The sequence below is a fragment of the Podarcis gaigeae genome, assembly GCF_964106915.1.
Source record: "Podarcis gaigeae genome assembly, chromosome: 6".
Lineage (NCBI taxonomy): Eukaryota > Metazoa > Chordata > Lepidosauria > Squamata > Lacertidae > Podarcis > Podarcis gaigeae.
This window is the reverse complement of record NC_139682.1, coordinates 79,815,929-79,842,772: the sequence shown is the minus strand read 5'-3', so window position 1 is coordinate 79,842,772 and position 26,844 is coordinate 79,815,929. Positions and strand designations below refer to the sequence as shown.

At 41.1% G+C, this 26,844-nt stretch overlaps 1 protein-coding gene and 1 long non-coding RNA gene across 4 annotated transcripts in view; one reads left to right on the top strand and one right to left on the bottom strand.

Moving 5' to 3' along the window:
• Positions 1–26,844, top strand: part of CAMSAP2 (calmodulin regulated spectrin associated protein family member 2) — a 184,858-nt gene that overhangs the window by 119,498 nt on the left and 38,516 nt on the right. For all 3 annotated transcript variants that reach the window (XM_083745307.1, XM_083745305.1, XM_083745306.1), the window contains one exon: positions 7,373–7,632. In XM_083745307.1, coding sequence (XP_083601433.1) covers positions 7,630–7,632 — 3 coding nt within the window. In that variant the 5' untranslated portion in view covers positions 7,373–7,629. The remainder of the gene's footprint in view (positions 1–7,372; positions 7,633–26,844) is intronic.
• On the bottom strand, positions 8,951–26,726 carry LOC310847541. The gene is made up of 5 exons (XR_014565882.1): positions 26,498–26,726; positions 17,810–17,897; positions 16,844–16,890; positions 12,820–13,272; positions 8,951–9,648 (listed from the first exon to the last, which is right to left on the bottom strand). It is a non-coding gene; the product is annotated as an uncharacterized lncRNA (long non-coding RNA).

Here is a 26,844-nt window from a genome sequence, read left to right as displayed (position 1 = left end):
CTCATCTAGTAGCACTGTCTCAGTCTATGTGGCCTTAATTGACTTCAGAGCAGCCTTGGACTCTATATCCAGAATTAAGCTATGGGAGACCTCCACACTAGACAGACGCCTGCTATACGCACACTACATGAAGAGACCTCGTTAAAAATATGATGTAACTCTCAGGGCCATCTATCTAATGCAATTGAAACCAAGAAAGGTATCAAGCTAGGGTGCATATTGGCCCCATTTTTATTCAATCTCTATATAAATGCTATGGTACCCCTCTACCACAATATGAACTTCAACCCTCCGAAACTAGCAGGAAAGCATATCCCTGTGCTGCTTTACACAGATGACACAGCAAACCTCTCCAGAATTCCTTTAGGCCTTAAAAGAAGCATGTAAACACTGGCAGCGTACTGCAAGGAGAGCAGACTAGAACTTTAACATTATCAGAAAACCAAAATCATGGTTTGCAAAAGGCCCAAACCTTGCCCATGGTACATTGGTGGCCTTGCTCCCTTAACTATTAAGAACCGTTTCCAAACAACACGGAAATGTTTAGTGATAAACATAATAACTCTAGGCTTCACCCTGCAGATCCTACTTGACATGGGGTATTGTGATAGGAATTTTATGGTCTTAGATATATGGTAATGTTCATAACCGCACATACATAGATCAACACAGGAAGGCCAACCTGGAACCATTTTGATTCCTAAACTGAGCAAATGTTTTCTCTGCAAGGTCAAACTGGAAAAGCCTCCCCATTGTCTTTTCCTTCACAAATCCTGTCTTAAGAGTATGTCTCTGTTTGAATAGGGTGTGAGCCTGTGACATGGCCAGGAACTATTTATCACTACAAAAGAATGGCCAGGCTACCAAGGAAATCCAATCAAGTAACCTGCCAGACAGGAGATAAACAAGGACAGGAGAAAAACAACATTTAAATTTCTGTGATGTAGGTGGGATGTATCTGAGGGGTGGTGTCAGGTTACACCCCTGCTGTGATGTATGCATAATGTTTCTGGGGGTGGTCTTGATCTAGAGGATGGGAATTTCAAAAGTCTTTATAAGCCCTTGCACAGCATTTTTGTGGGTCCTCCTTTCCTGCGAGTGAGGGGAGCACCCTGTTGCAACAGATCAATAAAGATCAAGCTTACTAGCTGCTTTGCTTCTCAATATTCTCTCTTTGGCCTCTGTTACTTTCTCCTACCAATAGGGAACCTATATAAGGACTCTATATGGGCTCTTGGATACCCCATAAGGGAAAAGGGCATATTTTTATTTACAACAGTATGAACAAGCAAAAAACAAACAAACCATCAAACAGCACCTGGAAGATACCAAATGCCAAGCAGATCTAGCCAAGTACCCGAAATTTTTAATCAGTGAAACCAGAAGACACCTCCCAGATGCCATATATAACCAACCTTAAAATTCCAAAACAGTGAAGGGCTTTCACTCTGGTCCACTGCCAGGCCCTCCCTTCAGCCATTCAGGAAGGCTGCTTTAGGAAGACATCGTACAAGGAGAGAAAATGCCCATGTGGGCAACTAGAAACAACAGAATATGTCTTTTTTCACTGCCAATACTTATACAGATATAGGTTCATCTTGCCTGTATTATATAAATTCCCAGGTCGCACAGAACAACTTTATACCTCCCTGCTACTTCAAGATGAAAACCCAGATGTGACATACTCAGTTGCTAGATTCTGCGCTGTCATGATGGCGGTTCAGTTTGCACCACAAATGAGGCCGAAAATGCAAGACCTGTGGCTCCTTCATGCTCCCTCCCTTACAGTCACTTTTACCTATTTGTCCCTGTTTCTGTCTTTTTAAGTATGTTTGATACAATCACCTTTTAATTACTAGTTTTTATTCCTTACCTGTTTTAAGTCTTATGTGCTCATTTTATCCGTATGTTTTATCTTACGCTGCTCTGTGACCGAAATAAAGTTTGATACTCATATGATGCAAGTACAAATTCTTTTTATTACCTCAGAAGTATTAGTGAAAGTAAGCTGCTGTAGTATTAAGCCAATTAATTTTCGTATCTAAATTTTTGGAAGCCGGGTGAATAGTCATTATAGTTCATTAATACTTATTCTGAGTCAAATCTTTGTGAATTTAAGCAACTTAATCTACAGAAATGGGATTACTTTGGAATGCGTTCTGCAGAAGAGAAAATTAAATTCAGTGGGAGTCAGGAGTCCTGTTTTTAAAAAAAAATTTAGCCATATAAACAAGAGCACATGTTTAAAACCTCTTCAAACCTGCTTCTATTTAAAAGATACTGTAACAGAAAGTATATTTTCAGTTCTTGTGAAGGAGCAAAATGGTATGGTAAAGAGAATCACAGGATAATTTAGAAAATCTAATTAGTGTAGCAAGGCAGGGGAGGAAAGATGAGACATACGTTTAAAAAAGGCTTTGACATTTTTGTTGATCTTCCTGCTTGTTGTTGGCTCTGTAACTCGCCAAGCTGTTTTTTCTCCCTATAAAGGAAGTAGCGGTTTTCTGATTTGATAGTAGAAAATAAGCAATCCCTGTTCTTTCTTCAAAGCTATGTTTGTACAGTAAATCTCAACGAACTTCATTGGGGCTATGAATATTATTCTGAATCTCTTTTTAAAAACTTCTAAACTCGCATCTCCTTCAGTATGGCGATAAAGTGGCAAGTGAAAGTTCTCCTTTTCATTTTAAGTTGATTTGGTGTTAAAATCCGCAGAAAAACATAGAATCTTAGAATTGTAGAATTGGAAGGGATCATGAGGGTCATCTAGCCCAACCCCCTGCAATGCAGGAATCTTTTTGCCCAACTGTGGACTCGGTGCCAAGGGCCTTCTGGCGGTTCCCTTGCTGCGAGAAGCCAAGTTACAGGGAACCAGGCAGAGGGCCTTCTCGGTAGTGGCACCTGCCCTGTGGAATGCCCTCCCATCAGATGTCAAAGAGAAAAACAACTACCAGACTTTTAGAAGACATCTGAAAGCAGCCCTGTTTAGGGAAGCTTTTAATGTTTAATAGACTATTGTATTTTAATATTCTGTTAGAAGCTACCCAGAGTGGCTGAGGAAACCCAGCCAGATGGGCGGGGTTTATTTATTTATTAATTTATTTATTTAGCTAGCTAGCTCTGGTTTGCTTAAATAGCCAACAATGGGCTGTGAAGCTGGCTTGTTTCAACAACACATAGTTAAGGTTAACCATGGTTCTTAGTTCAGGTGAAACAGTAAACTGTAGTTAATCAAAAACAGAAAGTTTCAGTTCACCTTTGTAGTCTTGCCAGGAAAGCATATGACTCCCAAGTCTCACTGGGGTTCCTTGTAAACTGCATGTTTAGTCTTGAATCTGAATTCAGACAATGAATCTGCCTGAAAGAGAAGCTTAATTCTCAGAAATGGCAGATGAGGAAGAAAACCTGTATTAGGCTGTACCACATCGGACTGCAGTTTAGGGTTTACATGATTGAATGTTCCAGAATAAAAATAAAATCTATGATATAGAAGCATGGGCAAGTCAGGGAGAAGGCTTGACTGAAACCTAGGAGAAGTAGTCATTGATGACTGACTTTAATTAATCTGGTAGTATAGCTGTAATATTAGAATAGGCAGAAACAACACCAGTGCAATTGTATTTTATTTTTATGTAAAGTCATGCAGTTTGGAAGATAAAAATAGTACTGTGTTCATTATTCTGTGTGCCAGAGTGGGTGGATGTGTGTATTTTTCAGTTTATTCTGACCTGCATTATCCTGAATGTTCGTGTCAGTGTATCTGGCAGCAGAGTAGGAACATGTTTTATGATGTTCCGGATTGGCACTTCGTAAGTGCCTCATCTCAGCCATCCTCCTCGAATTACATTTCCCTACAATGCTTGCCGAGGAATAGCTAGGGTGCTTCTGACCCGGTTGCTGATGTTTCAAGGAAATGGTTGGCATGAGTAAGTGGATGGTGAAGAGGATTTCGGGTGCTGTGTCAGTCACATACTGTATATCATACATAGGGTTAAAACCAAACTTTGAATCAGGAAATACTGGGTTCAAATTTCCTGTAGTACAATCTCACTGGGTGGCTTTAGGCAAGTCCGCTGCAGGGCTTACTGTCATTCCGTGGGACACTTCATACTCACTAAAGCAGTATATGAATGTTTGTTGTTATTGGATTTGCATCTTGACGATTCCTATAGTATAAAGAGATGACCTAAAGCCTCTTCCTGTTTAGGTAGAGATCTTTAATTTGTGCAGTGAATAATGTTATATGGATAGAGACAAATGTGGAACAAAGATGGTTGTTCTAATTTTACTCAAAGCTTGCGGCCAGGAGTTCATGTAAAGACTAGGGCATTTTTTTTTCCAGCTGGAGCTCAGCTCAGCTCCTCTTAGGTGGGTGCCATTGCCATTCTAAGAGAACAAGGGAGAAGTTCATGGTGAGCACCTCTTTTTCTAGAAAAGTAACACTTGGTAAAGACTCAACCATTAGGAGAATGAGGTTGTGTAACCTCCTACTTAAAGTGGGGTGAGACAAGAACTTCACTCCAAGTAGGGCAAGTTCAGAGTGAGCTTTGTAATACCACCGTGCGATTTTGCTGGCTAAATAAATAAATAAATAAATAAGAATTCCTTTTAGACCCTGAGTACAAAGTGGGCAGGATGAGACTCTGAAGGCAGTTCTATTTCCCACAAGTAAGTTAATTGCCATGGTTCTGCTCTTGATTTTCAAGGTGAGCTAGTGAAGGAGGCAGCTGTTTCTCAGTCCTCCACATCATTTTGGTTTCTGGGCTTGAATTCCATTAACTGACAAAAGATGTAGAACTTAGCTGCTGACTTCATATATATATATATATATATATATATATATATATATATGGCACTCCTTATCTTCAGTATTTGTACCCATAGATTCTAGATTCAGGTAGGTAGCCATGTTGGTCTGATGCAGTTTAAATCAATGAAAAATCACAGTATCTGAAGATGTGTGCATGCACACGAAAGCTTATATCCAGAACAAACTTAGTTGGTCTATAAGGTGCTACTGAAGCTCTTGTTTTGGGGACTTAAAGAGTCTTGCAGACAGAATTGCATTAAAAATCTCAACCCAGCACACTCTAATAAACCTCTTTGATCAACGCCAAACCAGTCTTGTCTTTTAGACACCCTCTTCCTTCTGCTACCTCCCTCCAATGGTCAATTCAGTTTATGGCATTTTGTTTGTGCAAGTGCTCTGAAAGTTGCATTATTTTGTAGAGTTCCCAGCAGCTGCATGGACATGTCATGTCAAAGTAGTTTAGCTTCCCTATATGCCCTCTCTATATTTCAGGATTTTCTATTAATTGAATCTGCAAGTGCCAAGTCAACCTCAAAATCAACCTCACCTGCAGGTTTGGGTAGATCTCTCCAAAAACATTTCAATCAATAAGAAGCATAGTTGTTGTTAGCTTGTTCATGACATGTTCCACAGCCTTTAGCTTGTTCATGACATGTTCCACAGCCTTTTTGTGTGTGTGTGTACTATTTTGGGTACTGGCGCAGATATAGTGGTTGAAGGAAGAAAATATTCTTTATTGGCAGGATTGGACCTTGACATACTGTCTAAATGGGCCCACATGTTTGTTTGTTTACTTTTTTTATTAAAGATTTTCTTTGTTTACAAAAGTACGTGCATTATCTCTTTTCTTAGGTTGTAAAGTCTTTTCCATATATCAATTACATGTGATGTGAGACATTGGTGTTGTATACAGAATAAGGTTGGGGAAGAAGAAAAAGGGGGGAGTGGTTATCTTATATTTAGTGTGTATTGGGGTTTTTATGTCAGCGTCATTTGGGTAGGTTCTCTTTCTGTTTGTTTATTATATTTCCTTGGTAGTGAGAGAGGTTGGGGGGGCAGGGCATGGTTGGTTGTGTTTAGTTGGCTGCAGTGAGATTTGTTTGCGTGGCAGGCAGAATTGTTGGGTCAAGTTAATCAGATTGTTTTGCATACTATCAGTGGGTTTTTGTTGCTGTCTTGTTGGGCTGTGTATGTGATAAAAAGGAGCCATATGGGGTGGAGGCATCCTCTTCTATTTGATGGCGCCCACATGTTGTTTAAGGAATATTCTAATTTAATGTCAGGCATGTTTGACAAAAGCCGGTTCATTCTAATGCAATGATGTTGATCCTAGTTATACTGTTCACAAAATTAAGCTTATTATTTATTGTATAATTTTAGTTTCTACAAATGAACAAAATTAATAGGGTTGCCCAGAAATTTGCTGCAAACCCCATAGTTAGTGGATTCAGCCTGGAATAGATACCACAAATGTGCAATAATAGATAAAGATGTTATTAATAAACTGGCACAGGCTGGAAGTTTTTCACATTTAAAAAATGCTCGGTTGAGCATGAGACTCTTTAATTTCAAGGTCGTGGGTTTGAGCCCCACATGGGGCAAATATTCCTGCATCACAGGCGGTTGAACTAGATGACTCTCGTTGTCCCTTCCAGCTTTACAGTTCTATGATTCTATGTTGTGTGCCAGGGAGGAAGCACAAAACCAAACCCCACAATATATAAACAGTAAATAATTGCTGTAGGCTGTGGTTAAAAACTTAAAAGGGTTTTCTCTCCCCCCCCCCCATATGTTGTGCAACTCAATTCCGTACTTGTCGGTTCCTTATTAGCTTTGCTCCATCAAGTAGGATGGTGTCCCCGAGGAGCAGACGGAACAATGTGGGAAAGCAGTAATCGGAATACCTCACATTAAAAACAACAACTAATTGACAACCTTATTCAGCTGCTTTGAAGATCGGGGAAGTGCATCCTTGTAAATCAGCCACTTAATATTAGTAGCCTCCACACTTTTTTCACTAGCTTGCTGGATGCGGCAGAGGAGGAACAGAGAGCTGCTGTGTGCAGAGGAAGCAGCTCCCCTTCTTTAGCAAACTGTCTTTGCTGGGCGCTGAGGAGGGATGGAGTATGCAGTAGAATTCTATGCGTTGTGACTACCAGGCTAGTGGTAAAATACAAGGGTGGGGAAGTGGCACTGGAGGAGGATATGAACACTCCCCCCCACCCCATTCCAGATGCCTGGTTGAAATTTCCCCACTGTGCTAGGGACAGCTTCTGGGGCTATGGTGCAGCTGGAAGGGCTTTTTTTAACACCCCCAGTCCATTGACCCATTGCAGCTCTGCAGGAGCTAATGTGCATAATTAAAGTTGGCATTATTTATCCCTCTTACCCCCAGGTTAGGCTTTGGGAAGTTCTTCAGGGTGGGGAGTGAAAGGCAGTCTTGTAATGTGAGTGTTTCGCTTCCTAAAAATGATAAAATGTAGGGATTTTGCACTTCCGACTATAATAATTCAAATAATTACAAATAATGTAATTCAAAGGCTTTCCCCTCTTCTTTTGTAGAAAATGTACCAGAGGATCTTCGAGAACCATTTTATACGGATCAGTATGACCAGGAACATATTAAACCTCCTGTTGTTAAATCGCTGCTATCTGCTGAATTCTACTGTCGTGCTGGGAGTCTTATTCTCAAGAGTGATGCTGCCAAACCGCTCCTGGGCCATGATGCAGTTATCCAAGCCTTGGCACAAAAAGGCCTCTATGTCACTGACCAAGAGAAGCTAGTAACGGAGAGAGACTTGCACAAGAAACCCATTCAGATGGTGAGTTCTGGCATTAGAGTTTTGGCATTAGTGGTATACCTGGCTGTTAGCAGCATTTCTGTTTGGGTTTGAAGTTTGTAATGAATTAGCTTTTAAAAACGTTCCATAAATTGAAGTCACATCTTACTTTGCAGTAAATAGATATGATAGACCTATTTCTTCAGTGTTTCTCTCACTTGTTCACAATATTCAGATTCTGGAATTCTGGAAATTCAGAAAGTTGTTTTTTGGGTACCAGGGCAGACAACATAGTACCCTCCAGATGGTGCTGGTCTGCAGCTCCCATCATTCCTGAATATTGGCTGTACCAACTGGTGCTGATGGGCGTTGTCGTTCACAACATCTGCAGGGCCCCATATTGGCTCTGGATAGTAAGAACATTTGACTTTTATATTCCATTCTACCCACCTAAGTTATGCTTGGAACATACACATTGAAATCAGTAGACATAAGTTCATCATTACTAACTGTGGGTCTGTTCAGAGTTTGACTTACTTGAATACAACCCATTGTCTTTTATTTGAATAAAAGTATACTTTGCCAAGTTATATAAAGTCTTAGATTTAGATTAAAAATCAAAAGCATGTGAATTATATTTTTTTAACATAGTATGTAGCATAATTTACTAGGGCATCAGTTCAGAAGGCCAGAAAGCAGCAAAACATAGAATCTAGGTTGCACTCTGTTTCTATAGGACAGGGGTAGCCAGTGTGATGTCATTCAGATGTCATGGACTACAACGTCTGTCATCGTCGGCCTGCATAGTCAGGGATGATGGGTTTTGTAGTCCATAACATCCGGAGAGTATCCTACTGTAGGATAACATCTACACCCAGCAAGCCTGGCACAGAACCCAGATTGAACAGAGTTCATTGCCAGAATTCTTTGTAACACATAACAGTTTTGTCGCCAACGTGCAGGAGTTGCTTGGCAAGATGAATCACTGTGGAAAGAGTTCCCCAAGGGTGTGAAGTCTTGGAAAAACACTGGCTTGAAGTAATAGAAGGAAATATTTATGACTAATAAAAAACAATTCACAGTTTAAAATGGAAGACTGGAATAAAACCACAACCACAAATTTATATTTATTTTTATTACGAATGTACAGAACTGCAAGTATAAACATAATAGCACACGCATGTGTTCAGTGGGTCATACATATACTAATACATAAAGCATAGTCAGCCATTCAGGCAGTAAAATGACCATTCACAAATTTCACTTCCAAGGGTTTAATCCAATTGAATTCTTCCAAAATGTGGGTGGTCTGTGAGAAAGGGGAGCAAATTGCAGAAACTTGAGAATAGAAGGAACCTATTTATACTTTCCTAGTTTTAAGATACTTGGCAATATGAATGAAACACTTTCCCTGTAAATCCCATAGCATTCCCTACTGCCACCCTCATTGCACAATTAAGGCAGCCTCTTTAAGATACATTTGAAATACTTTATGAAACCCTGTATTCCCCTACCTACAGCACAACTTCTAACAGTATACATCTGTAAAACACGTTCTTATTAAGTGATCCACAAGTTAGTATAAACCTTTGGAACTTGTTTTTGGTTTTCTGGAGAATTTGTAAACGTTCTTACTAAGTGATCCGTCTACTGTACTGCCATTCTCTTCTGTCTTTATGTGGTCAGGTTATAAGTGAAAGCTGATGAATTGCTTCCAGGTTGTTGTCCTGTGGATTCATTGAAGTAGCTGTTGACTGAATTATCCCTGTACTTGACACATATGCCTACTAATTCCATTCTAAGCCCAGTGATCTGGGGTATTTTAATTAATTAAAATAATTATTTACTGAGTTTTATTAATAATTATTATTTTGTATCATACATGAAGAGGTTGAATGTATCCTGGAATGGCCATTCTTTTGCTGCATACATTATGGATTCCATGGTGCGCCTGCTTTGGTTTTGATGAACTTGACTGGCATTCTCCTGTGTCCGATGGGGTTTCTTGTAGGGTGGAGGAAAATCAGCGTGAGTTGTAGGCTTCCTTCTTTGGTGTGTCTGAAGCAAAACAAGGAGTGCTGGATTCTTAGGTTATGGGAAGTGCCTGAAGCTTGTTTCCCGACTAACCTCTTTCCCTCAAGTGAGAACAAGAGTAAAATAACAAGGCAGGAGTTCAAAACGGACAGGAAAGGAGGTCTGGGGGTGGAGAAAACTTTGCATGAATGACATCTATTTCATATGTCATCTTGACACTAGGGTGTACTAGTGACCTTTTGGCTTTTTCTGTGCTAATCATGATGTTTGGACAACTGCTACCAACACTTTGCACGTGGGAATTTTTGCCTCTTTGTTCAGATCCTTTAATTCAAGAACCTGTTGACAGCAGCAGGGTGCAAGCTGTTATCAGGCCTGTGTGTTCCACAAAATTAGGCACAGAACCTGAAATGCCAGAGTAAATCAAGCAAATTAAATGTTGTTTGCATGTATTCATTCACCGAGTATAATGCTGGTGCTTGGATGCAAGTTGTCAGAATACTTTTGTTGTTGTTAAGATTGTTAGAGGAACAGGAAATAATTTCAGGAAAGGAGCAGCAATCTTGGTATGCCTTCCCCAACTTGGTGCCCTCTAGACGTTTTGGAGCACAACTCTTATCAGCCTTAACAGCATCAGTTATCAGGAATGATGAGTGTTGTCCAAAACATCTGGAAGGCAGCAGGTTGGGGAAGCCAGAACCTCACAGTAGACTTAGGTGGCCAGTAAAGACAGGCAATACTAGATTCTTAAAGTGGATGGGAAAATTATTTTTCTTGAAAGAGCGGGATTTCCTTTCCCCCATTCCCAATATCGGAAGTGTGGCTGAAATGGTATGGGACTTCTAGTGTTTCGTTTTGTTTAGTTTTAGCTTTGGTATCTATGCATCAGTAAAGCAGTGTGTGAGGTGGAGAAAGAGATCCACATTAAATGCTTAAGGGCTACTATATTTACCAACCAGGATGAAGCATTGCTTTTTTTAGTTGTACACTAAATTTTTTCTAATCTGGATTTTGCTAATCTATTCTGTGCACAGAAACTTGGCAGCTGCTCTCTGTGTCTCAAGCAAGGTTTATGTCATAATGGTTAAGTGCTCTTCTGAGGTTTTAAACAGCTTTGCCTTGGGAAGAGAGAGGTCAGAAACATGGGACTTACTCCCCACTGTCCTAGCTTGCTATCAATACTGCAAATTTAACTCGTGCAGATACCAGGGATTGAGCCGCTTTCACTATCCTTGTCCCCTGAAAATACCCGGGAGGAAATTCCATTAAGTTGGGCATAGCCACTGAGATGCCCTGTCTTGTGTTACTGCTCCCCTAGGACTTTCTACAAATGGAACAAAAAGCAGGCATCATTCCCTGCTGATTTAATGCACAGCTTACAGAGTTTCTCAACCTGTGGGTCCCCAGATGTTGTTGGACTACAACTCCCATCATGCCTAGCCAGCATGACCAGTGGTCAGGGACGATGGGAGTTGTGTTCCAACAACATCTGGGGACCCAAAGCTTGAGAACCACTGAAGGAGGCACTGCTTAAACACTTAGAGCTAATGTGGTGTTGCAGTTAGTGTTTGACTGGGACCTGGAGACCAATGTTCAAATTGCTGGTTGGCCATGAAGCTCACTGGGTTAGACTGTCAGGCAAGGACTGGCCGAGCAACCTTGAGCCAGTCACTACTTCTCAGCCTAGCCTACCTCACAGGGTTGTTGTCAGGATAAAATGGGGAGGGGGAGCACTATGTACGCCGCCTCAAGTTCCTTCAAGGAATGGTGCGATAATAATGTAATTAATAGTAAAGTACTTGGATTCTAGGTCATTAGGGCTTTACATGCTAACAGCAAAACCTTGATTCAATTCAACCAGTCTCTCTGCATGTGCTCTTTTTTCAGTGGATGTATTATCAGACAAATCTTGTTTATATTTTGTTTTGGGGATCAGCGCCTTTTTTTAAAAAAAAATTAAGCCTATCTGAGGTGTACAATAAAGCACTTCATAGTACCTATCTCGGAAATGGCTAGCAGTTAATGCTTTTATTAACTGGGGTCAATTAATAAGTCAATGAATAAAAAAGCCTTCTTATATGGCTATTCTTTAGTTCTGTGTCTTTCACTTAACCTTGTTGTGTGTCTGCTTGCAATTATGGGTAGCAGGAGGTGGTGGCTGTAAAAATGGTTAATTATTATTCAGCACTAGGCAGCCTGTATTATTCTCTAATCAGAAAGAGTGCATCCTTGTGCTGGGGACTAGACCAAAACACAAATGCAGATCCTTTCCCTGAACCTTTTTCAATGCATTTTAATCAGCTCTATTTTTAAAGCGGATGTATATATTTTTTTGGTGTCCCATCTATTACAATGTATATAAAACCTTAAATTTGTGAAACGTATTCTACCAGATTAAATTATTCATTCCTTCAGCCTATTCAGCAGTAGGATCCCTTTATATCAAACTGAGTTTAGTACGATGATATTGAGGAAATGATCAGACAGTGTGCACTAATACACTGCTCATTCATAATAAGCCATTTGCACATATTCAGTGTAGTAAGAAATTACCATTATTGATGAATGTGCAGTTTAAACGTTGGTAAAATACCATGCTATAATACTGTTGTGGCATTCGACTCTTAATTTGCATTCACATTTTCGATAGAACTGGTGTGAACTGGTAGTGTATCCTGAAATACAGGATTGTTATTATTTTAATTGGGAGGAGGTATGCTGAGGTTAGATGCTCACTAGGTGGCCTTTGAGCAAATCGTTTATCTTTGTCAACATATTTTAGAGCAGGGTTTCCCAAACTTGGGTCCCCAGCTGTTTTGGACTACAATTCCCATCATCCCTGACCACTAGTCAGGGATCATGGGAGTTGTAGTCCAAAACCAACAGGAGACCCAGGTTTGGGAAACACTCCTTTAAAGCAATCTTACGAAGGTACTGGGTGATATCCAGCAAAGTGATACAATTAAACCCATGAGATCACTGGACGAAAAAGTAAGTATAGGGGTGTGCTTTCACGTGGCATAGCCATATGCTAATTAAGGTTACACGTGGAAAGCTGCTTACTGGGCTGGCTTCTTTCTAACCTTTTAAAAGGTTGACAATGGTGTTTCTGGGTGGTAGTTTCAGTTTCCACCGGTTAGTAAATGGCTAACTGCATGCCACTGATTATAAAGAGATATTAATGTAAATGCTTACATTAGAGATGTGACTGATCCAGATCCCCACACCTGCAGAAGTTGCCCATATTCATGGGAAAGAATAGAATATGTGTCCTTCTAAACAGCAAGGAAACGTACGAGTGAAAACTTGACCCTACATGTATAGTTCCATCACCAAGAGGTGATTCGGAACCCCACTTCTTTTCAGAGACAGAAATGTATGGAATGCATGAGTGTTGTTTATTGTGTATGCCACATATTTTCTCCTGGAAGAAGAGGAATGGCTCTAGAAAGAAGCAGTTGCACTGACTGTTGCACAGAGTGCATGCTGTACTCTCTAAGTGCGTTGGTACTCAACGCTCATTTTTCAGCATGATGGGTGTTGCATCTTTATGGATAGTATCTTCCACATCAAGGGAGGAACACCTGCTGTCTGTTTTCTGGAAGGTGCCTTGCACATTCTTGAAGCTTTCTTTTTGTTTGGGCAAGCCTATCCACACACACACACAGAGAGAGACAGAGACAGAGACACATAGACAGAGAGATTTTAATTATCTTTTAAATGCTTTAATTACTTGTTGCTAACGGATTTTTAGGGATGCAGGTGGCGCTGTGGGTTAAAGCCTCAGCGCCTAGGACTTGCCGATCGAAAGGTCGGCGGTTCGAATCCCTGTGGTGGGGTGCGCTCCCGCTGCTCGGTCCCAGCGCCTGCCAACCTAGCAGTTCGAAAGCACCTCCGGGTGCAAGTAGATAAATAGGGACCGCTTACCAGCGGGAAGGTAAACGGCGTTTCCGTGTGCGGCTCTGGCTCGCCAGAGCAGCGATGTCACGCTGGCCACGTGACCCGGAAGTGTCTTCGGACAGCGCTGGCCCCTGGCCTCTTGAGTGAGATGGGCGCACAACCCCAGAGTCTGGCAAGACTGGCCCGTACGGGCAGGGGTACCTTTACCTTTACCTTTAACGGATTTTTATTGATAATCCTACTAGTTCTTGTAAAGTGCTCAGAGGTCTTATTACAACCGAGCAGTATATATAATTTATTAAATAAATAAGGAGGAAGAGTCAGAGCCAGGCCTGGCATCACCATGCAGCATCCTAAAGAAGCTGGCAGGGTCCTCTGCCAGTGGCCCAGCCTTGACCTCCTTTATGTCCCCTCTGTCCACCAGCGCTCAGTGCCAGGCAGGCAGGTGCTGCCATTTGCAAAACCTGGTGAGTGCTGCCACTGTGCAACCTTGCGGGGAAGAACCCTCCGATATAGCTGTAGACTCAGTACAGTGGTACCTTGGTTTACAACCATAATCCATTCCAGAGGTCCGTTCATAAACAAATACAGGTTGTAACCCAAGGTGCGCTTTCGCCAATGGGGCCTCCAAAAACATTTTGTTCAAAATCCAAAAAAATTGGATTGTAATCCAAAAAAAGTTTGCAAACTGGGACACACACTTCCAGGTTTGACGTGTTTGTAACCCAAAATGTATGCAAACCAGACTGTTTGCAAACCAAGGTACCACTGTACTGGGAGCTGACTCAAACCTCAGGTTAGACACTGTCTCTCTAATTCAGTACAGTCAAACCTCTACTTACCACTGCCTCTTCTTACGGTCATTCCAAGTCGCAACTGCAGCAAACCTGGAAGTAACCAGCAGATTGGCCACCGTTTGCGCATGCGCAGAAGTGGCATTCGCCGTTCGCACATGTGCAGAAGCGGGCAATCGCTGTTTGCACATGCGCAGAAGCGGGAATTGCTGCCTGCCTCTGCGCACAACAGCGCCTCTCCCAGCGACCCGTTTCGACCTCCGGACGGACCTCTGGAACTGATTATGGTCACAAATAGAGGTTCTACTGTATTGTCTATTCTGATTAGGTGTGACTTTCCAGGTTCTCAGGTACAAAGGGCTCTTGCTACTCCAGGTCAACAGGAGATGCATGGGGGTGACCTTGGGACCTTATGCATGCAAAATGTGTGCTGTGTCACAGACCTATGGCCCTATCCCTGTTTCCGAGCTATTTCTGAGATTATAAACAAATTTGATACCTCTTTTGGATATCAATGTTGGCGTTATTCTTACTACTTCAGATTTTCACACGTTCCCTAAAAAGTGTGGCTCAGTTCAGACAAACTGTTGCTTTGACATTGCAAGAATGAGCATGGGACTCATGTTCTCGCTATGTCACCTTGCACATTCACTTTTGCAGCAAACCATAGTTTGCTGTTGCATTGGAACCGAGAAAGCTATAATTTGCTGCAGAAGAGGAATTGCAAGATAGACTATGGGGAGAAAGGAGTGCAAGGAATTAGAGGCTTATTTGTGTAACACTAAAATCATGGTGGTATTACAGTTAACGAGAGAACCAGAATCTTGTTGCTGCTTTAGGACTGTGAAGACCGTATTCCTTCTGAGACTTGTAAACAGTTACTACAAGAGTGGTGTGTGTGGTTTTTAAAGGAATAAGGCCGCCATATGTAGCAATTCCAACTGAAAGGATTGACTTTTAGGAACCAATAAATTTGGTAGCTTCTGTGTGCACTGCCACAATAAAGGTTGAAGTGGTACTCATGCTGCTCCGTAGGTATTCAGCACCAGTACACCAGCAAATGTACAAAGCATGGGTTACCAACCTTTATTGAGAGCCAGTGTGGTGTCGTGGTTAAGAGCGGTAGTCTCGTAATCTGGGGAACCGGGTTCGTGTCTCCGCTCCTCTACATGCAGCTGCTGGGTGACCTTGGGCCAGTCACACTTCTTTGAAGTCTCTCAGCCCCACTCACCTCACAGAGTGTTTGTTGTGGGGGAGGAAGGGAAAGGAGAATGTTAGCCACTTTGAGACTCCTGAAGGGGAGTGAAAGGCAGGATATCAAATCCAAATCCAAACTCTATTGTTATTATTTTACAGCATCTCAATCATGCAAAGCCTTGGCATTACTTAGATTCTCCCCCCCCCCCCTGCACTAGCTAAAAGGCCCAAATGTCATATGCTTTTCCCTGTTATCTTGTTAGTGAGGCCTAAGGCGAGGCAAAAATCTGCTAAATCTGTTTTGAGTAATCCAGGTTAAGAGTATGCATTAGGAAGAATTATTACGCTATACTGGATGCTACCTACAGATTGCCTCTCATTTCTCGGAGGGGCAATTAGCTTTGTTGTTAATGTGAGAATGGTTGGAAGAAGGGGGAGGTTTTATTATAATGCAATTAGCACTGAGAACTATCCTTTGTCTGGAGATTACAAAGTTGATGTGGCATTTTTAACAGAATATAGGCATAAAATGGCAGACCTGTGTGAGAGCAGTATTACTCTGTCTTCCAGTATTCCTTTTTCTAGGACAATTTGCTGAGCTTATTAAATTGATTTGATTCTATTTATCTGCTGCTATGCTTTGCACAGCATTATATGGCCATATATCTTGCCTTGTGTAAATATACGGTATGTACTTGCCCATATCCACTTTTGGGGACGTTAATTTATTATAACTATTTAATAAATTTATATACCTCTTTTCTTTGAGGTTGGGTTTTTTTTTTAAAGGAAGGACCATATAAAACAGATGTGCCTGCATATGGCTATACTCCCTTAATGTTGGTGTTCGATCAAATTGTATGTTACATGGCTGTAGCTGGATCTTGACAAGGTATGGTCAGGGATCAGTATGGAGAGATGATGAGTGAGATGATAGGTACAGTCCTTTCTCAGGGAAGGAGGAATGGAGCTTTCCTTCACCAGGGCAGAGGTGGGTTTGAAAGGGCCATGTGTGTACCACAGTTCTGTTTGAGAGCTGAAAAAGCACAGAATGTTGTAATGGGTTTAACTCTCTTAAAAATTTCTGTCTCTTGTGGCTGTGAAAATATGCTTGGGAATAAGTCGGCAGGCTCTGCTGAAATGTCAGAAGTCACAAAGGTGGCAGAATAACATTTCTAGTAGTTGGGCTGCATTTCCTGTGCTCTGCAATTGTTCTCTTTTAAGACTGGCAAAATAAAAGAGCATGCCAGTTATTCAATTTGCATAATTACACTGGTTAATTAATTCAGAGTTTCTTTGGGATTGAATGCATATAGAATCGTAGCTACCTGTTTTTTCAAGTGAGCCGTCAGCACAATCCTAGGCGTAGCTTGTTCTGAAAAAATGTATTATTATTATTATTATTATTATTATTATTATTATTATTATTATTTAGACCAGAGCTTTCCAAAGCGTGTATCGTGACACGTTAGTGTGTTGACTGCAGTGTGTGCCATGCAAACGCTACCCACGCTCCTTCCGGATCTGGAAAGGGGTTATTTGAACCTCCAGATTGCTAGTAAAACTGAATTGCTGTGTCTTGAAATGCTGCATGCCTAAAAAGTGTGTCACCAACATAGAAAGCTCTGATTTAGACAATCACACTTTAAACACCTATGATGCTGTGTTTCCCTTTTCTCTTGGCTTCTTCATTGGAATAAGGCAAGTTATATATAGAAAATAAGGCACACTTGCTGCAAAGCTACTGGCAGATATCTGCTCCGTCTATGTGGCTCTGATCAATAAAGCTATGCAAGCTGAACTGAGATGAGAACCTACCTCCTAATCAGTTACACTGGAATGAGCAATGCTGTGTTCTTACTGGTGCTACCTGCTTAATATTCCAGTATATTAGCAAGCTCTGTGTCTGATGTTTGGCTTTCTGAACACACACTGAATTGCGTCATGTTGCTTTATTCTAGATTACAAATCAAACTAGAACAGTAGGAAAGACTGCTCTAGTGAATAACTACAAGGGCATCAGTATCTCTGATTTCCAATATCCTGCAGCTACAGTCCAACATCCTAAGCTTAAATAAATACCTAGGTTTGTGAATGTTAAAAATCTGACCCTCTGTGTGTCAATCCTTTAGTTATACAGTATAAGTAAAATAGTGAAAAGGTCTCCCATCTCTCTGGGGCCTAATTAATGTACAGTACTCATTGAACTCTGTATATAAGTGAAACTCTGTTAGCTACAGTTCAGTGCTTACTGTAATTAATATATTGGAAAGTGGTTTGCTGAGGGCACCCACCCAAGAAATTTTGTCTTGGTTTTGTTCCCTCCACTCCCATCTCCCCAAACTAGGAAATACATCGGTCTTCAGTGTCACCACTTTAAAGCTGCAATTAAACAAAAGAAAATCACTTTAATATTAAATATGTTAGGAGATGGGGAATGTATCTGGACTGAGGCGTCAGATGGGTTTGGGATACTTTTAAAAGTCAGTAAGTTACAGAAAGCAAAGTCAAGCAGTTTGTTCTCCCAGTAGTCAAAAATGACCCTAATTTTTCAACGAGCTCTGCACCAGGACTGGCTGTAGAAATATGGGTGTGTTTGTCCCTGTGTGTTGCATGCGGCACTTGCATGTTAGATCCTTATTGGAGGCCCTGATCTGTTTCCCGCACTGACAGCTGAAGTATTGTAGGTGGGTCAGGGTGATAATCAGAAAAAGCAGGTGGAAAATGTCTAATTTCCATACCAGAAGGGGCAATCAGTGATGCTTTCCCCTTCCATATGTCCCTGTGCTCTGTTGCCTTAAGGGCTATAGCTCAGTCAGTGGCAGAATACCTCTGTTGCAAGCAGAGGGTTCCAAGTTTAGTCCTTGGCACATCCAGGACCTTGTTCTTGGTGATGGGAAAGACTTCTGCTGAAAATGCTGGAGAGATTTTCGCAGTTGGGGGTCAACAATCCTGGGCTAGATGGACCAAGGGTCTGACTCTGTGTAAGGCTGTTTTGGGTGCCCATATGCTTACTTCCAGGTCAACTCATTCACAGCATCAGAGCTGGGCTAGAAGAAAAATGGTAGCGTGGCAAGGTTCACCTCCCCTTATCCACATTAATTAATTAAATGCACACACCTTTTATATATGAATAGCACAGGCATGAGTTAAGAAACAAATACAGCTCTTGCAGATAAGTCCATTTTCATCCTAGGTTTTGTGAAATTCCCTCCCCCCATTACTTGACAGAGCATTTTAAATGTTTAACATAATTACTACAAAATAATAATAAATAATAATAATAATAATAATAATTTAATTTCTGTAGTGAAGAGAATGAGCATGCCTCTCTAATCAAGGTTATACTTCTACTTCAAATAGTTCAGCACCCTAGAGAGACAAGGCAAGGTAAATAGAACAGAAACTCTTCCAGAGGACTGTAGGATGTTAATGAGAGTTAATTTTACTGCCCAAAGGAAGCTTTTCCTTCTCCAACTCAGGTGAAGAGTAGGTGAAGGAGCTCAGGAAAGTCGAGAGATCCCTTAAATGCCTTGCCCTTGCCTCGTAATGTTTAGTAGCATTCCCCGAATAAAGCTTCTCTAAAGCAGCATTAACTTCTGGATTCCCAATAAGCCCTTCGTTGTGGCTTTATATCTAATTATCATTTTAAACCACGAGACACTTCAATATACTGATGTAACAGTGCCGTCTCATCTCCTCCCGCAGTGCTTGAGCTTTTTCCCAGTCACTGGGCCTTTCTGTCTAGCTGTCATTGCTCTGTCAGCTTGTCACAGTCAGTCCCTTATCCACTAGATGAGGAAATGTGCAGGTCAGCTTTCTAGTAAATCTGTTAGTCAGCAGCTTATCACTCTGTAGGGTTTGTATTACTGTAATGACTAAAGGGGACACAAGTGATAAGTATTCTCCCCCCCCCCCCACCTGTCCATCTCCACTTCTCTCATGCCACTAATGTGTTCGGTTTTAAGTTGGAGCCTCGGAAATGCCCGGCTGAGACCTCCTAACCTGGATCTTTTTGCAAAGCAGAGTCTGACAGAATCCATCTCATCACTTCCCACTGCTGCGCTCTTTCAAAGCCAATTATAAACAATGAGTGCCCTTATGTGGTTGCTCTTTTGCTTCCTAGAAACTTCCTTAAGCCTGTGTTCTCTCTAAAATGTGCCATTACTGGATGCACTTTAGAATATTACAGAAATAAAGCACCTTGCAATAAATGAGTATTTCAAAATTGAATAAAAGAACCCAGTGTGAAATATATATATTCCAAAGAAGCCTAAATTTTGCAGTGTGTGCCTGACCTCCTGCCTTTAAAAATAGCATTTCCTGGATTTACAGATACACAAATGAACAGTCCTGTTTACAAGCTCCTTTTGAACAGAAGCTTATAAGAGCAACTGAGATGAGATACATTTCACTATTAATGATTTTCAGAGATACCAGCAGTTTTCTAATTTTAGACTCCCAGCTGAAAAGCTAGCACTGTGTGAGTGCTGTGTGACATTTGTATGGCATTGTGGGATGAGTTTTACTGTATTAAGCTTGTTGATTTATATCTGAAATCCAGTCCTGCTTTATATGTAGCTGTCTCAATCCAGTGAGGCATATATAGACATAATAAGTAAGCATCAGCACACATCCCTTGCTAGATGATGAGCCCCACGCAGTCAGATACTTGTCCCTGCCTGATTTAGCTGATGCTTGTGCATAACCCTGGTTAACAAATTGTTGACAAAGTCAATTCTCTTTGGTAGAGGAAGCAGGAGGTTGAACTGAGCCCTTCCTACAAACAGCTTTGGTGTAATCACTATTTCTTGTCAAAATGTGTGTTTGTTCTATGTGAAACGTTTTTTTGTAAAAGCTTTTGATTTGTATTCCCCTCCCTCTGTGCAGTTCACCACGACACTCTTGAAGTCACTTGTTGTTGTTGTAGTTCTTTAAATCCTCAGCCCAATCCTGTGATATAGTTTAGGTTGCAAAACAGCGACATGCTCAAGGCAACCCATTGAGTTCCATGTCAAAGCTGATACAGTGGTACCTTGGTTCCCAAATGGCTTGGCAGCCGAACGTCTGTTCCGGCTGTCGGCATTGTTTCTGGGGCCAATCAGAAGCCGTGCCTTGGTTTGCGAACGTTTTGGAACGGACTTCCAGAATGGATTGAGTTTGGGAACCAAGGTACCACTGTATTGGGTTTAAACCTAAGATTTCCTGTCCTAAGTCTGTTACTGCACACTAGCTAAAGTTACAACATTGAGAGCATCTGGTTGGCCACCGTCTGTGTTCTGATCCAGCAGTGCCCTGCTTATGGATCAGCAAAACTATGTATTGTAGAGGTCAACCAAAAACCCGTAATACCTTCCCTTTCAGTATGTTGCCTTCTCCACTGTGCGTGCGTACACTCTTTCTCTTTCTCTCTTTTCCTTCAATCCAGCAGAAGTACTTCTCTATTGTGTGTTCATTTTTATGTGCTATGAATCTGGAATTCTATTACACACTGTCTGATTTCAAAACAAGAGCTCTTTTTAAAAACAACAACAGTGGTGCTTTTTAATATTGACACTAAATATCTCTCTCTCTTTAAAGAAAAGTTACCCCCTTTTAATAAAAGTGCTTTGATTAAGCTGAGTATTAGTCACAGAACAGCACTGTGTGGAAGTGATGAAAGTGCATACAGTAAAAAAAACACAAAGGTTCAGTATAGTCCCCCACCTGCATCTCAAGAAACAGCAGTTGCCATAAGGGATGCTATTAAGAACCATTTAGTTTCCATGGTGATAGGCTTACAAGGTGAAAAGAGAGAACCTGCCAATTTTTGAAACAATTACATTAGTGATCCCTCTGGTATATGTTAGAGATGTATGTATTACAGCTCCCCCCCCCCCATATCTTTAGAATTCTGTGGGTTACAGTCGCAAGATTACAAATATTTCTGGCAGGGAATCATTATAAAGTTTAGACTGTCTCCTTTGCATCCTTGCATACACGAAAGCAAGGTTTCCCAAATTGTGGCCCGTGGGCATCCAGTGGCCCACAATCTTCATTCAGGTGGTTCACAGCATGTTTGTAAAAATACAATTAAAAGCATCTAGGGTGGTGCTAAACTGGCATAGCAACAAGACCAACAGTATCTGCAAGTTGTCCCCCCCCCCCCCGCATGCAGTGGATTAACATGTACTAAAGTGGAGCAGAACTCCACAGGGGATTGTGCGTGGCAGTTTCAATTCATGGATACTGATCCTTTGAGGCGTCACTTTTTGAGGACACAATCATGCATGTGCGACACTTGCTAATTTTCTTCTGCGTAATGTGAAACTCCTTCAGTAACTCTGTCAATCTCATCAAAGTATTGATGTAGATCAGTGTTTCCCAAGCTTGGATCTCCAGCTGTTTTTGGACTACCATTCCTATCACCCCTGACCACTGGTCCTGCTAGCTAGGGATGATGGAAGTTGTAGTCCAAAAACTGCTGGAGACCCAAAATTTGGGAAACCATGATGTAGATGGAGCCAGGCCATTGATAGCATTTCATCTTTAATTTAATACTGGATTGCCTCAAATGCTTCCCCGGCCACCTTATAACCACTTCCAGGTGCCTGACTAATATTGTGAATAGAGAAAGCTTTGATTCAGTCTCACCTCTTCTCAAGGCCACTTAGTGATATCAATGCAAGCTATTCTCTCTTGGATTGGCCACCAAACCTGTAATGTGAGGACAGTTGTACTGACCTACCATGCAGACTGATAGCTGGGATGTCTGAGAGAATGTATATGAAACATTTGAACATAATAAAGCAGTGGTTCTCAAACTTTTCCCGCTGATGACTATTTGTAATTCCATTATTAACAGATCTAATTTATAACAGTAAATTTTACCTATTACTTTTTAAAAGTTTGCAATGATTTAAAAAAACTCTGCAACTTCAACTTCTAGATGCCATTATGGAGACCTGCTTAATTTCTTCAGGTTACTTAGCATGCTTAAGTGGCAGTGACATAACTCTAATGCTTTTTACAAAGTATAATCAGGTTGCTGCTTATAATTTTATGCTGGCTAAGCAATCATCTGGAATGTGACATAATTCCCAAGAGTACATTTATCAGATCTACTCTTCTCATACTAGACTTACAAATTAAGCCAGTGTATAAAAGTTACTGAGATACAAGAGAAGGAAAAACAAAATGCTTCTTTCCAGTTTTCTGACACATCAGCATATGTGCCTGAAGCTTGATAGTGTATAAAATTGTATAAAATATTAAAGGTCTTTTTACACACACCCCATTATGCTTTTTTGTGCTCTGCAAAATTTTTGCAAGATCTCTCAGGAGTAACCTTGGCTGTTATTGTTTTAAGAGAATTCCATTCCGTTCCACTTCTAATTTGTATATCATCTTTCTATATAAGGAAGTGTATAGTAACAAAATACACAACAAAGGACACACACATTACAATAATCTGATCCAATACAAAAAGTCATAATAAAACATAACTTTAAAATGGAATGACTTATACCAAAAAGTAATATTCAATAATCTATTAGAATATAACAGTACACAATAAAATTAACTCTCAAAACATCAGCAAATGACAATTAAACAGAAATTCACAATTACAATAAATAATTACTAAACTATGATCAGTAAAAATAACTGCTAGTCAGTAAAAATAACTGCATAAAATACCACTATATAAGCAAAACTGTGTAAAAGGATCAAATTGAGAAACAAAACACGCACAACTTATCATCTGCTATGAGCCATGTTGTGCCTAGTTCAAAAAATTTCCCAGCAGTGATCTTTCTGGTAGATCCGTTTTTCTCAACTAAACATCCGCATTCTGTGCCACCAATATATGTGTTAATGTGTCTGACCACTCAATCACATGCATAGCTGGGGACAAATCTCTTTTTAAAACATGAAATGGGGCCCGTGCTGAGAACAGCCAGATCCTACCATGACTCTTGCTTTGCCTTGCTGTGTGATCTCGTGCTTCAAGCAATTTTATCCCCAGCCTGGATCTGATACTGAAAGTGGGTTGGGAAGGAAATTGCTTGAAATATAATGAGGAAAAGTGGAAGGCACAGTTATCTTCTTAAACCTGGACGCTTGATTTCATCAGAGAAAGAGGAGAACAGCAATGATGGGTGAATCAAATATTTGGCCCTTATGGTTATCTTCTAGCAGGATCAAATTTGCTGTAAAACTACCTAGAACTGAGAGGATAATATTTCAAAATGAATTTTTATGAAAGAGAGACAGTGGTTCTTTAATTCAAAAGTTGAAACCAGCAACACGTTGGGTAGTATCTGACTAAGTTATACTCAGAAATTGACCAACTCAGTTGATCTCAAAAGTTGATACTATCAATGGTTATATAACCAAGAGGGCTAGGATTAGTGACTTGTTTATATAAGAAAGTTGGAGCTAAGGCCCAACACTTTGACTTGATTGTTAATAAATGTTCTGTTTAATCATTATTTGTTGTTATATTGCTGTAATCTTATTACTTGGGGCAAGAAATTTCTCTGTACTAGATTTGCTATATGGTCCATTGTCACACTGGTGACTGAGTAAGTGTGCATACATAGGGGAGAGTGGGCAAGGAAGTGGGCCTTTTTCTCCCATGCTAGCTGGGTGAGAAGCAAACAGAAGGTGACAATGAAAAAAAGTGTTTTGGAGAGTGTTAAAGGAAGGCCTGGGTGCACGGGGAAAGGCCAGGACCCCCTGGCCACCTTCTTCTTCCCCAGGTGACCTAGAGATCTGCATCACAAATGGCCAAATCGGATGCAGAAGGAGCAGCACAGTAACGAGAAAGGTGGTCAGAAGCGGCAGCTAGCTAGCTAGCCAGGCTGCAGATCCCTTGCTGCCATTGATGCCACTGCATCCCAGGCATTGAATGTGTCCGTAGCATGTAGGGTTAGGGAACATGCCTAGGGATACCCGCCGAATTCTTAGGCTATGCCCAGCCTGCTCCCTGTGATGACTTCAGGGACAGGAGGGAATGCCCAAGGTGGGCAAAAGAAGATAAAGCCACTCACTTTCTGCCACTGCACATTGGCCAACTCTTCAACCTGCCTGGCTGCTGCCCAGTATAAAGGTTTTTTGCCAAGGTCTTAGGGTGGGTTGGCTAGGTTTGGGGGTGGAGTGGAGGGTAGGTGTGGCTGGCAAGTGAAGCAAGCAGGGGTGCAGCAGCCCCTAGTGTAGAAAAAAAATGTTGAGTTAAACATGCATCGTTGTACTTAATGTACTGCTAGATTGGTCAAGCTATAGAATAATGAATGGCATTCTGGATGTTTTTGGACTCCAGTGTCCATCAGCCCCAGACAACATGGCCAGTGGTCAGGGGTGCTTGCAGTGCACCAACATCAGGTGGGCTACAGTTTCCCCAGCCTGATCTAGGGAATCTCATTCTAAATTAAAAATAGGCATTTTCTATTTCCAGTAATTGTATGCTTCATGGAGAAGATTGCAAACAATATAAATAAAAAAAATAAGATTTCAAAACTTGGCACTGTGTACAAAATAATTCCATGGGACTTAAATAATAGTGTAATTACCCTTCTTGCTAAATGGAATTCCTGTGAATCTGTCAACATGCAAGTTCTGCAATTAATCTTTTGCAGGATTGGAATTTGACTCTTTGGGTTTTTTATTGTTGATTATAGAACACCACATTTTTCAGTGTGTGTTGCTTCATGCTTATTGTTGTTTGGTGTTCCTGGTGGCGGTATGGGGAGGGGAAATATTTAATTGACTGATAGAAATAATTGCCAAATTGGTTACTTTATTAGGAAGGCTTTCTGTTTATGAAGCTTGAATGATTTGGTAACGTAGGATATCACCCACTTGGACTCAACTGACCATAATAAGCCCCTTTGTAGTACAAATATCCCCACTCACTAGTTCAGTCTTTAAAAATTGAGGGCGGCCCACATAATGCTGTAAAGTACGTTCCTCGTCTTTTGTGAAGATGAAACGCAAGTGGCACTCACATAATGCCAGCTACAGCATTATCCAGACTACTTATGCTTTATCTTTATATTGACCTTCAAGAACAAATGTTCCCTAGAGGCAATCTTGTGCAAGAAAACAGATGCATAGGCATTTATCCACATAGCTCTTTCATTTGCACATATAGATAATTTAATGTTTACGCATGCAAGATTTTTCTGCATCTAACATTTATTATGATTCGTACATTACATTTATACCCCACTTTTCCTGCAGAGATCTCATGGTCACATGCATGGTTCTTCCCCTTCCCATTTTATCCTCACAATAACCGTCTGAGTAGGGTTGCCACCTTTGGTCTGGCAAAATACAGAAAAAGGCAGGGTAGGGGATTCCATACCTTGCAAGTGTCCCAGGCCAGGACACCCCTTTTTTAAAAATCATTTTGGTTGTCATGATCTCACGCGATTTTGCTGTGCAATTCCCCCTCGAAAGCATTTAGAAATATTATGTGTATTCTCTTTTCTTTTTCTTTCTTGGTGTGCCAAGGTTTATTCTGGGGAGAAAGCAGTTAGTGAGGCAAGTAGCCACTTGGCGAGCTATTCAGTCAAATGGCCGAAAGAACCACACCTTAACTCTCCTGGATTTCTGATCAGATGGAAAAGCATAGCAAGTTGTTGCTGCCAGGTAGTGGGGAGAATGCTAGCAAAAAAAAACTAACCAAGTGGTTACATGCCTCATGCTAAGTTAACATACGACCAGTTGTTGACACATTTATACTGTGCGGACCTCAGTTGTGCCTTGTACCTCCACTTCCTGTAAACAGCAGGGATGCAACCAGCCCAGAGGTCAAGTGAGCATCACACCAAGTGCCCTACCACACCACCCACTACTAGAGTGGAGGCTGAAAGAGACACAGGTTTCTGGCAAGAAAGAGGAATCCCCATCAGTGGAAGGTCTTACTGCATTACCCCTGCAGCTTGTTGCTATGCAATAAGCCATTTGGTTTTTTACTCCATAGTTCAGTGGTAGCTAACCTGCGGCTCTTCAGATGTAATGGAATTCCAGCTCCCATCATCTCTGATCATGGGCTGTGCCACCTGGGGCTGATGCAAATTGGAACCGAACTATATTTGGAGTGCTGCAGATTAGCCACGCCTGTCATGGTTCCCACCTGTTAGACAAAACTTGGAGTTATATAGGCTACATCACTGCTTAATAACCATTTAAGCTTCAGATTCGGCATCCCTTGCAGGCTCCAGTCTCAACAACAGTTAAAGTGTTGTGTGGTTAGATCTTTTTTTCCTATGAGGCTAGGATCTCCTGTGACCATATACATCCATTATTTTATGTTGTGGTTGTAATAAGTTGTAATATGTACTGC